Source organism: Ixodes scapularis, unplaced genomic scaffold (genome assembly GCF_016920785.2).
Source record: "Ixodes scapularis isolate PalLabHiFi unplaced genomic scaffold, ASM1692078v2 PGA_scaffold8__174_contigs__length_109621045, whole genome shotgun sequence".
NCBI classification, from domain to species: Eukaryota; Metazoa; Arthropoda; class Arachnida; order Ixodida; family Ixodidae; genus Ixodes; species Ixodes scapularis.
The window spans coordinates 73343399-73355138 of NW_024609883.1; the positions used below are offsets into that span (position 1 = coordinate 73343399).

General features: G+C 45.7%; 1 protein-coding gene across 1 annotated transcript; it reads left to right on the top strand.

Annotated features, from left to right (window-relative positions):
• Positions 1–1877: 1877 nt before the first annotated feature.
• LOC120845812 (gastrula zinc finger protein XlCGF71.1-like) lies at positions 1878–4787 on the top strand. Its single transcript, XM_040217364.3, has one exon. The coding sequence runs from the start codon at positions 2113–2115 to the stop codon at positions 2935–2937; it is 825 nt and encodes a 274-aa protein (XP_040073298.2). The 5' UTR covers positions 1878–2112; the 3' UTR covers positions 2938–4787.
• Positions 4788–11740: the final 6953 nt, after the last annotated feature.

Genomic DNA, 11740 nt, shown 5'->3' on the forward strand with positions numbered 1-11740 from the left:
TGTATCTCGACTCTGCAGTCGGCATTTATGCAGTGTGTTTAATGAAACCACTATGTGAAATGTGCACCTGTACTTGATATGAAAAAGAGAACCCAGCATTTAAACACCTCGGGCTGAGGCTGACCTCTTGGAGCGTGCGTTCTGAAACTGGGGTCTTCAGAGTATCCTCAGGGGTTCTCAATTTCCAAATATACCCAGCCATCTTTGCCCCTAAGTAAAGTGTTCTTCCAGCGTAAGCACTATTGTAGGAAATCCGAGCCATCTATTGATGCGTAGCTATGTTTTAAACACTTCTTGGTATGTGGCAGACATGTGCACATTACCCCAAAAAAGTAACTAAATAGCGTTACTCGTTCAAGAAGTAACTGAATACATTACTCATTACTAATTCTCAAAACAAATGCATTACAGTAAAATGGATAGGTGGGCTAGTTGGTACATGTTTAACTTGTGAAGCGCCTAAAAAACTAGGACACGAGGAACGAGGACGTTGCGCAGTCCATTGAATGCGCAACGTCGGTTGTTTACGAAATACCTATGACTTGCGGAAAAGCATTTATAGGGCAAACGGGGAGGTGCATCAACGACAGGGCACGCGAGCGCGCCTTATCTGTTAAAAGTTCCCCATCAGGTAATCTAGTAATTCACTGTGATAGGTGTCCGTGCACGCCTAATCTTGACAAAACAAAAAATAGTTAGAAAACTAAAAAACAAAACTGAGAGAGAATTGTTTGAGGCCTACTGCATTAGAGTAAAGGGCGAGGAGAGCTGCGTGAGTGCACCGTCAGTGCACTTAACTGAAAAAAAGTTTTCCTTTTTGTGTCAGGAGCCTGAATTTTTGTACAAGTGGTAAGTGTAGCAAGTTACTTTGCTCGTTACTTTGACGACCAAATACGCAACTGCTCTTTTTTTCACGGTTTATACAGTTTCCTTTTTAGTAGTCGTTGCATTTAAGCAGTAGCGGCTGCTCAAAGTTTTCATCAGTAATGTTTCCCCCCTGCATCTCTGGCGACGCTGAAGAGTCGTTCTGCTGACGCACTCGAAGGAATGGCAATGTTGTGCTTCAGTAAGAGCTGGTGAATCTGGGATTCCCTTCTCTTTTCTCTGTGTTTCTTCTTAGTTGACAATGAGCTATATGCATTCCCGTGTTGGCAACCTATGGGTTTACATATAGTCTGTACACGATTCTAGAAGGTTCAACCAACGAACCTTATTGTGTTCTGTAGGTGAATGACATTCCCAGCTGTAGAGTTTGACTGACATGCTCAGCGATAAACGTTGCTATACTGTCATTCTGTTTAGTTGTTTTTTGGGTTGCCCATCTGCCTTTGTCGCACTAGACGTGTACTAAAGTTCAGATTAAAACGAGGCTGCTCAAACGTTGTACATGTTACTCTTCAAAAGTAACAAAATACCGTTACTCGTGGTTTGGCCTTAACAATAACTATGTTGCTGTTTTTTTTTGTAAAAAAGTAACTGAACATGTTACTCGTTACCGAAAAAGTGACTAGGTAGAAGTAACTTGTTACCAGTAGTGCGTTACATACATGTCTGGTATGTGAATTATTGTTTACGAGGTTTGTTAGCTCTTGCACTGCTTTACTGCACCAATGCCAAGACAGGGAAGGTTCCTTTGACTTGGAAGACCCTCCTTATATGGGTCGGGGCAATTCATGGGGTGCCGTCTTATGCAAAACAAAAGTTATTTTGTATGCACTGTTAGTTCGTTATAATTGCGTGCATATTTGTTCCGGGTGAGCCTTGCACAATACCTCTTTACTTTTTAGTGCCTCTAAACACTGTTTTTTGGGAAACTTGGCAAGCTGTCGAAGCCGTGTTTCCAGTGAGCCCATCGGAGCGTTTGAGCGAGGCATTCAACTTCACATCTTTGGAGAGCTGTCGTACGCTTTGCTCCGCCGCTCTAATTGGCTCACTGGGCCGTAGCTTTTACTCTTCGCTAAGCTACGTCGAAACAAAGTATAGCAACCGTGGTTTTCGAGGACGTGTTTACTGGTTTATGCCACAACAGACCCTTCTTGAAAAATGTGCTCAGTCTGGTAGTTGCTGTGTTCTTTATCTAAGTCGGCCATTGTTTGGGCACATACTTTGCGCATGTATTGGGACGAGGGCTTTGTCAGCGTTCGGCGAGGACTCGGATCCAATCGCACACTTCGTGCCCAAGAAATGGCGACTGGCAGTGTGTTTTTACGGGGTTTCGAAAAGGGTCTAAGCTGGCGTCCCCGATTTCGTCTTTACCCTCTAACAAACGCATTTTTGCCTTCTTTCCCTGGTGCAGCCGACGCCGGATCAAAACGGCAGATGGCTCGAGCCAAGCCGAAGCCTCTCCTGAAGCTTTTCCAGTGCAAGATCTGCACCTACATGACTCGCAAGCTGGCCAACATGCGGCGCCACTTGCAGTCGCACTCTGGCGAGCGTCCCTTTGGCTGCCCCCAGTGCTCTGCGCGGCTCGTGTCCAAGTCGGCGCTCCAGGCCCACCTGCGCACTCACACGGGAGAGAAACCCTTCGAGTGCGACGTCTGCTTGAAGCACTTCACCCAGAAGAGCAGCCTGACCAAGCACCGGCTCATCCACACCGGGGAGCGGCCCCACAAGTGCCACATGTGCTCGATCGCGTTCTCGCAGAAGCAGCACCTCAAGGTGCACATCCGCTCCCACACGGGCGAGAGGCCGTTTGCGTGCGGGCACTGTCCCAAGTCGTTTGCGCAGAACGACGACCTGGTGAGGCACACCCGGATCCATACGGGGGAGAGGCCGTTTAAGTGCCCGGAGTGTCCCCGCACGTTCACGCAGTCCACGGGCCTCAAGAGCCACGTGAAGACGCACTGCAGGGAGGCCGTGCACAAGTGCGACCGGTGTTCGCTGGGGTTCAGGACGAAGAACGGGCTGGGAAGGCACAGGGCGATGCACGACCAGTGATTTTTCCCACGATGCTTTCTTTCCGAATTGTCGTACGGTGTACAGGACCGGTCGGAATTAAAGTTTATTTGCCGAGCATTCTAGATGTCGAGCTGTAAGGCCCTACAGTCCGTTGCAACTCCAGAACGAAGGGCAAGGGTAAGACGGGCCGGGGAGGAGGAAGCAGACGGAACGCTGAAGAAGAGAGGGGGAACCTCCTTCTCTCTTTAGTGTTCCGTCTGTTTCCTCCTTTCCGGCCCGTCTCATCCTCGCCCTTCGTTCTTGAGTTGCAACTGACTGTAGGTACACGCTTTATGGAAATGAGCTTTCTTTATTTGCAGGTTTTGTGGGACAGAAGTTTTATCTTGGGGATATATAGTATGAGAATGTTTCTTACTCTTGCAACAAGCGTTTTTGATTGTCAAGCTGTATGGTTCTTTATTCAAGTTATCTACTATTATTTTTTTGCGAGTTTTGTGGGATGAGAACATCATCCTGGGGGATATAGTATGAGTTTGGTTTTCCTTGCTGATGGTTTGACTAGGGGACATCTTGTGATTCGATAGATTGTTATAAGTAATGTCGGTGCCTTCGATGATCTCGAAAGATTTATGGGACCACGAAGTTGCGATTGCTATTCCAGAGCTCGGGTCACGGAGTTCCTATGAGTTTGAACTTACAGATGTGGTTTAGGTTAGAAGTGAGGGGGCTTCTCTCTTTTAGAAGCCTGTTACATCAACTTCCGTGGATCTATTCCACCACAAATGCCGAGGACATTTTTCGTAGAATTTAGTTAATCTCGGCTTTCTTTGCCGGTACATAATGAATAGAATATTTTTGTGCTTAATGTTTTTTATTGCAGCTATCTGCTAGGTTGCCTAGTTTCATATTTTACAGTTTCTTTATACTGTATAACATCATTGATCGTGTTGCATTTTGAAATCTCTACCCAAAAAGGCTGTTACGTTGAAGAATAAGTGAGCTTCAGTATGACGTTCACGCTTGTTGAGGCCCATTTACGCAGTAGTGTTTGACTACGTTGTGAGGGCTTGCGCGAAGTTATGACCAAGTCTCCAGGACATCCGTGTTTTGGGCGCTGCCGGGTAATCAGTTCAGAGAGTAGTTTTGCACGCGACATGGGAAGCATAGATGTCTCAATGGATTGTGATCGCGTCTTTCCGTAACATAATCGGGTGCAGGTGTGTGAATTGCCTTTAGTGTTGTCTGCATTAGCTGTGTTGAGCATCCTGCCTGTGTGCTTTACAACATCTTGTAGGCGCCATAATATATGCAATAAATATGTCGAACAGGAAAGTATTGGGGTTTGCCCAAATAATTTTTCATAGAACTTGCTGATAGAGTTAACTCTAAACAGTCATGTTTGTTTGTACTCGAATTTTCCAACTAAAGGAGAGGCAGGTTGCCTTTTTGTTGAGCTGTTGGTTTACACTGGTGTGTCTGATAAATGTTGCCACATTTTTAGCATATTTCTTCCTGTATGAACTCAACACAATTCAGCCTGCTCATATCTGATTATTTGAAGCAGCTGTCATAAAATGTCTCGATCTGTGTCAATCTTATCCAAAGTTGGAATATTAAGTTTCTCTTTTGCATTCAACTTTTCTGGATTACTGCATGGGCCTGTTGCTTTTCATGAGGCCCAGCTTACTGCATAAGCAAATACAACCTTAAGATTTTGTGCTCGGTTTTGTGATTTAATAGATGTCCTTAATACTTCCAACTTGAAACCCACGAAGTTGTTTACCATTTGCGTAATACTGAGTTGCTGCATGAGATGACACACAAAATAGTTGTGATTTAAACATTGCTACTGTTTATTTTTTAAAACTGTTTAAAAATAAATACTGCTAGTAATGATGAGGCTGGTAGCCTGAATGGCTGTAGTACTTATGAGTAGAGGGGTTGTTTTTATATATTTGAATGAGCAATCTGGAAGAGCTAAATTTACACCAGTGTAAAAAATATAAAAATCTGCACATTCATAAATTAAGGGATTAAAAAAAAAAACATTGCCAGTTGCTAAGATGTGCTTTTGACATGTGAAAGACTCCTTTCTTTGTGTCTTGTCACAATTCTGCCACTTGTCAAATTATTAAGAACCATATTTTTGGTACTCCCTGTTCTTAGCACTTTTATGAGGGCTGTAATGTGCAATCCTAGCTTCATACGTATCTTTAGCTGCTGGGTCTGCTTCATGCTTTCACTGCCAGGCCGTGCCTGGCTTGGTGACACTCTCCAATAGCTGTTACCTGTCCCACTGGAGTGTTGGAGATAGTCACAAAAAGAAGTGGAGATGTGCACTTCTTAGATCTGAGGGCAAAAAAGCAGAAGAGGCTTGGTCCTCGTTCGTTCTGGCAGAATGGTATAGGAGCGATGCAGGGGTCTGTCGGAGCCTCTCATTTTTAGAGCGGCTGTGCTGCTCTCTTCAAACCCTCCTCGTGCAGGCACTGTCATACAAGCTTTACCGCTTTGCACAAGCGTAAGCACGTAGTGCTTGGTATTTTACAGTGAGCAGACGTGCTATGCTTGTAACTTGCGTGCCTTGGCTTACCTTTTCTGAGACAGAGTCAGAAGTGGGGGTGGGCACTTATTGCAGCAGGGGCACATGCTCCATATGTTATGCTAAGTAGACGCCTTGGCTAATATTTCTGTGACAGTCACAAGTGGGGGTGGGCACTTATTGGAGCAGGGGCACACATTCTATCTGTAGGGTCCCACGTTTTCAGAGTTTATTTTACTGGGAATTTGGGGTTTATCGGAGTTTATTTTTATTATATTCCAAGTTATTCGAAATTCGGAGTTCACTTTTATTGTGTCCCAGTATTTCAAAATTCATTATAGAAATGAACGTTTGGACAAAAACATACCTTAAATTTAGAAAAACACTCCGGTATCGAAAGATATTTCTGCAGCTGCATTCGGCATTGGCACCCTTGCGATTGGCAGTACTAACTGCATCACGACAAATCTTGCAAACGAGTGTTGCTTTAATAAACGTCGGTACTTTGAAATAGCTAATCTCCTGGACATAGTCGTTGGGAAGCATAAATGCCTCAGCTGCTCTACCCTTCTTGTGAAGTCTACTGGTTTCATATCTTTCCCTCTTATAAAAACACAGCTCCTCCTCTATCTAAGGAACTCATTAGTATTGCCCAAAGTGGTAATCAGGACAGTGCTTTTGTCCTCGTTCTGTAGTTTGGTGACCCGTTGTAATTATAAGTTGTACTGAACGAACCCTGATGATATAAATAGGAAACTCCCTTTTTTTTAATAATCCTAGATTAAAAGAGGAAGAAGAAAACAACTGATGTGGCAACTCCTTAGGATCAACTAACCCTGTGCCATAAGAGCTTACATCATAAAATACCGTCTTTTATTTTAGTTTTGCCATCATGACCTCGATATTGTTTTTTGGATAAATCCAAATTGACGAAAATTTGACCGGAGAGTGTTTTTCCGAGTTTTCCGGGTTTATCAGAACACTGAGTTCTATTTATATGTTATACAGTAAGCAGACATGCTAGCCTTGTGTGCCTTAACAAACTTTTCTGAGACAGTCACAAGTAGGGGTGGGCACTTATTGTAGCATGGGCTCATGCTCTAAGTGTTATATGGTAAGCAGACCTGCTATCTTTTTAACTTGTGTGCCTTGGCTCAGTTTTCTTTCTTTCTGCGACAGTCAAGAGTAGGGAGTGGGCACTTTTTACAACAGAGGTGCATGCTCGCTGCTTTACCGTAAGCAGACATACCATTTTTGTAACTCGTGCTTAATCCAACTGCACTTCTCTTCCGGGACAGCGGGCGACTGGGTCCGTTCGTTGTCTTCCGAGGGCCCCGCAGAAGTCACAGCGGGTGGCATGCTCCGGTGCCGGCTGTGCAAGTACTCCACCCCCTTCAGGCACAGCCTTGACAGGCACCTGGCCACGCACACCAGCCATCGTCCGTTTGTGTGCAACCTCTGTCCGTCCGACTTTGCGCGCAAGAGCAGCCTGACGAACCACATGATTAGCTGCCACACGCGCGAGAAACCTTACCGGTGCCAGGTGTGCGGCAGGGGCTTCATCCGCAAGCAGACGCTCTCTGACCACATGCGTATCCATACCGGGGAGAAGCCGTTCCAGTGCAACATGTGCTCGCTCTCCTTTGCCCGCAAGCACCACCTGTTGGACCACTCACGGACTCACACGGACGAGCGTCCGTACAGGTGTGACCACTGCGTCCGTGCGTTCATCTCCAAGTCGGCGATGGCGCAGCACATCAAGGCAAAGCACGCTAGGTAGCCGACGTTTGGGGCTCTCGTCTGCCTGGTGCTTGGGTCATTACAAATCCTTTCCGAAATCCAGTCTAGCCACTAACTATCATCTAAGTGTACATCATCTGTACATTCTAATGGCGGCCTTTAGTGGCTAGTGAAAGAAGTTGAAGATGTGCGTCGATGCGAAACTTGGACATTCCAGACATTATGTAGTTTGCTCTATTGTGGTTCAATGCCACCGTGACGAGACCTATGAAAGCTTCTAGCTGCTACACATTTCAGGGTTCTGTGTGAATCCTCGGAATGCCTGGCTTCGGCACGCCGCAGACGGCTCGTGACAATGAGATGCGAATTTCGCGAGAATGTTTAGTAGTGAACTAAGTGCCTTGTACAGAGTGGTAGTTTCTTGACACCATCAAACTGAAACAAATAAAGAGGTAACTGTACAGCGAAGAACACCATAACTCTCGTACGTCTGCTCAGTGCCTTAGCTAGACCATCCGGCACGCGGGGCCCTTAGGTTATATGTTCACCCTACACAAAAGTTTGCCGAGGGGTTATAATTTATAGATCATTCGCACAAACGTGTTACCATTTTTGTAATTTCTTCAAATTAGTTTCTTTGTTGGAACTAGTACATTGCAGTTGGCACCACCCATCTGTAATGTCCGTTTCAAACAACATTAAATGACGCTGAAATATGATCCCTCTTTTAAAACATTTGTCACTTATTTGATTCATACTGAGTCCTCTGGTTACTTGTTCTACGTTTCCTGCATATTCATCTGACTAGTATGTTTTGTGCAAATGACCAAATACTTTATGTAGGCTCTTTCGGAAACCATGTTTTGCTTTTGCACTACAATTTTGTTGTGTAGTGTCTCCAGAAGTCACTATTTGTACATATGCCGTGCACATTTTATTTATCCATTCATTCATTTCACTATGTGAGCTGCTTTACTTCGTCAATTATCGAACTATTGCTAACCAATCAACAGGGTACATGATGTAGGCTTAAAGGAATTTTTGTTCCATCGAGAAACGCCTGCAGTTTATCTTGCACTTTGTCCAGCTCTTGCACACAAGTGAGCAAGGCATTTCCCATATGATGAAGCTGCAAGGTGCTCAAACAAGCCTGGGCCCAAAGCCAAGGTGATTCCATGCTGCTGCTACTGTGTGTCTCTGTCACGTTAGAACTACAGCTGTGTACGTAGAACTTGCTTGTAGCTCAATGGAGGTCATAATGTTCAGTATGTTCTGCTTGCTTTTATTACAGCCGTTTTGCTGCTGAGTATCAACTGCATGACGTCAAAATGTCCTGTACTGTGCTCAGAATGCAGTGTGTGAAAGTGTTCCGTTCTCGTCTAACATTGTTATTGTCACAGGTTGCATCTATGGCAAGGACAGTAGAGGTCATTGCAGACAGTTCCAATAAACATTTTGCAATACATACACTTCCGCGACGGCAGGGGATTTTGGGAACCCTTGGTATTGATCACGCACTTTCTCGTTCCATCTCCGCGACTGTGCATGAGTTGCAGCAGCTACCATCAGCAGCAGCCGGCGCAGCCATCCGCCATCCTGACCATCTGCCGAAACATCGTTGGCAGTGTGCCGTATTTGTGCTCCTTGTGGTACCTGGGTTGACTCTTGTCTGAGTTGTGCCGTTGGGCAGACTTTGACAGACCTTCATGTCTCGCAGTGTCACCGAATCTACTTATTTTGCACCGCAGCCGTGGCAGGATTTGACTAGGTTTGACAAAGCATTGGTCTAGCAGACGACGGAGCTGGTGCAAAGGAGAGGATGAGAAAGGGGCAGCCTCACAGTCTGGCCAATGCGACACCCTCTCCCTCATTTCCGTGCGATTGTTACTCGTCTGGCGGTTCGACTCCGTCGCTTCAGCGTTGTTGCCTTTGTAACCTGCGCCTGATCGCGTGTGTCGCGTGGTAGCAGGAGAAAAGACGATGGGTGGGGCGTACCGAGGACTCCGAAAATTGCTCATGCAGCACGCACGGCCTTTTTAGGACTTATGCAAAGGGTCTATTCCTCTTCTTTAGGCAGAACAAGATTTCGGCGAAACCTACTGCAATTAATGAAGTTGGTATTGATCACTTATTTCAGTGACAATTTGCTGGATCGCAGATCCCCACTTGGTTGCTGCAGAGCAAGTGCTGCCACCGAACGGCCATGTTGCATGTACCGAAGTCAACCTTTTGGAGCTTTGCAGAGGCTGGGCGGCAGCATGCTCAAGACATGTTTTTTGCTCGTTTACCATCATTCGATGAAGTTTTTCAAAACCTTGTGTAAATGGTTGTAGTTGCCTTTGAGAACACATTGAAATTTTTACGAAAATGCAGCAATGCAGAAAAAGGCACAACTTGTCGAATGCAAGTCGGTCTCGTGGCATGATCAAAGCTGCTTTAGCAAGCAGAAGTGCTGCATCTCTGTGCCTCCGTACACATGAATACCTATTAAGAATCGCAAAGTTTTGAAGGTGTATCACATGTAGATGTCTTTGCATGATATTTCGGTCAGGGAGTTCTGTATCGTCCAGCTGTTCCGGCGAGTTGCTATCAATAAAGGAAAAGTGCATGGTTGCTATTATGCACTATTAATCATGGTTACATTCTAAATCTACTCGAATGAATTACATGGCAGCAGAAATAGTGCAATGCTTTGGAGCAAGATAGGTTTTAGAGCGCACAAATGAGAAACGGCGTGATAGAATTTGTTTTCAACGCGTCCCATATGATTGTTTGCAGTCTGTCGCTGCCGCCGTACCCCAGCTCCCCCTCTTCCGTCGCCACTGGATCAAGCAAATTACAAATAAAGTCGACAGAGTAAGGTAAAACTGTTCAGAGGCACTTGCGTCATCAAGCACGTTGCACTTGCGAAACACATCCACATGGTGTCGATTCTTGATTGGTATCCAATTGTGCTAACGCACTAAGACAGCACTTTGGCATGCCAAGGAAGCTTTCATCATGCTGCGAGTCCGATAAGACATGCGTTCAACAAGTTGCGCTTTTTCTTCTGCAGTGCTGCACGTTAGTAAAAATTTTCATGTGTTCTCAAAGGCAATTCTCATCATTTACGTGGGGTTTTAACAAACTTCTTCGGTGAATGACGACGAACGAGCAGAAAATGTGTCTTCAGCACGCTGCTACACAGCCTCCGCAACACTCCAGAAGGTAGATTTTTTTTGTCCCAAGATGGCCGCATTTGTGCTGCAGCATCCAAGCGGGGATGTGCGATTCATAGAGATCAGTGAGCTGAACCGGCTCTTAGCTGGACCAGTTCTACACACACTTACTGCTCTAACTATACTCCGTTTCACAATAACTTGGCAAACTGTGGAGGCTGCGGCCCCCGCAACCGAATAAAGGCATCGGAGCAAGGCACGTGATAACACTTTATGATCGAGGCCAATTGGGCCTTGTTACCGCCACAGCAACAAAGCCCTCTGCGACAAAAAGTAGTTCTAAGCTTGTTTTTCTTTTAATGGCAATTGAATTCGCATGATTCGATGAATAACGAAAAGATTAGAAGTTTAAAGAATAAATAAGCAAATCTTTTTTCAATAATATTTAAACCAAACAAGTAACACCACATCCGTATCCGCTCGGTTTTTAATGCGAAAGCATTAGCTGGTCCCACAAAGCGAGCCGACGTCATCCGCTCTGAAACTATGCCTAACGGCACCTTAAATCCTGTCTCCAAGGGAAGCCAGTTCCCAGCTATGAAACCATGCGAAAAGCCTAGCCAAATGGCACATAGTTTCCCGATCCCAAAGGAGCGGAGTAAAACTGATGGATTTGGGCTTTGGTCCCATTGGCTGGTGCGCGTTGACGGGGTTCCCATGACTCGTTCCACGTCAGTTTCAACGACCGCCGCCCCATGGTGCTGCGTGTCCGCGAGGCAGCGGCTCCACCGCTCCCCGCCCAAGGTCAGCTTGCAGAGGACAGCACACGAGCTCGATTGTCGCCGCAGACGAAAGAAGGGAGCGGAAGAGCGACGTGCATGCTTTCGCATTCACAACCCATAAGAAGTGCTTAGGTGTACCTCGAGCCTTTTTTCGCCTTGTTGCGCCATGGCCGTTGGCGATCGCAGCTGTGGAAGAGGCCGTTTCTGTTCAAAACATCACACTGTGCCCTGGCATTAGCACCCGTCACAGATTCGCACCTAAATTGAGCATATGGTTGTCTCATAAACTGTTCCCGAAGTACTCGCTACTCTAGCAGTCGGATATGTTGCTGCGGTGGACGTTCATCCAAAGTCTGTTGGTTTTGGAGCAGACGACTCTTGGATAGCAGACGACAGCCGCTTCCTTTGGGCCTTGCGCCTCGCATTTGGCATGGCGACACAAATCGAGTCACGTGCTCCGCGCCAGCCCTCTTATTGGGTCGTGGGGCCCTAACCTCCACAGTTAGCCAACTAAATAACAACATTAAAAAAAAAAAAAATCACTTGGCCTAAGGAATTGCGAAGAAAAAAAAATGGGCAAAATCAGCAAGGCCAAAGCAATTTTTTTTTTTTTTTTTTTTTAT

Coding starts and splice junctions, on each gene's coding strand:
- LOC120845812 (XM_040217364.3), top strand. CDS start 2,113: ATGTATTGGGACGAGGGCTTTGTCAGCGTTCGGCGAGGACTCGGATCC.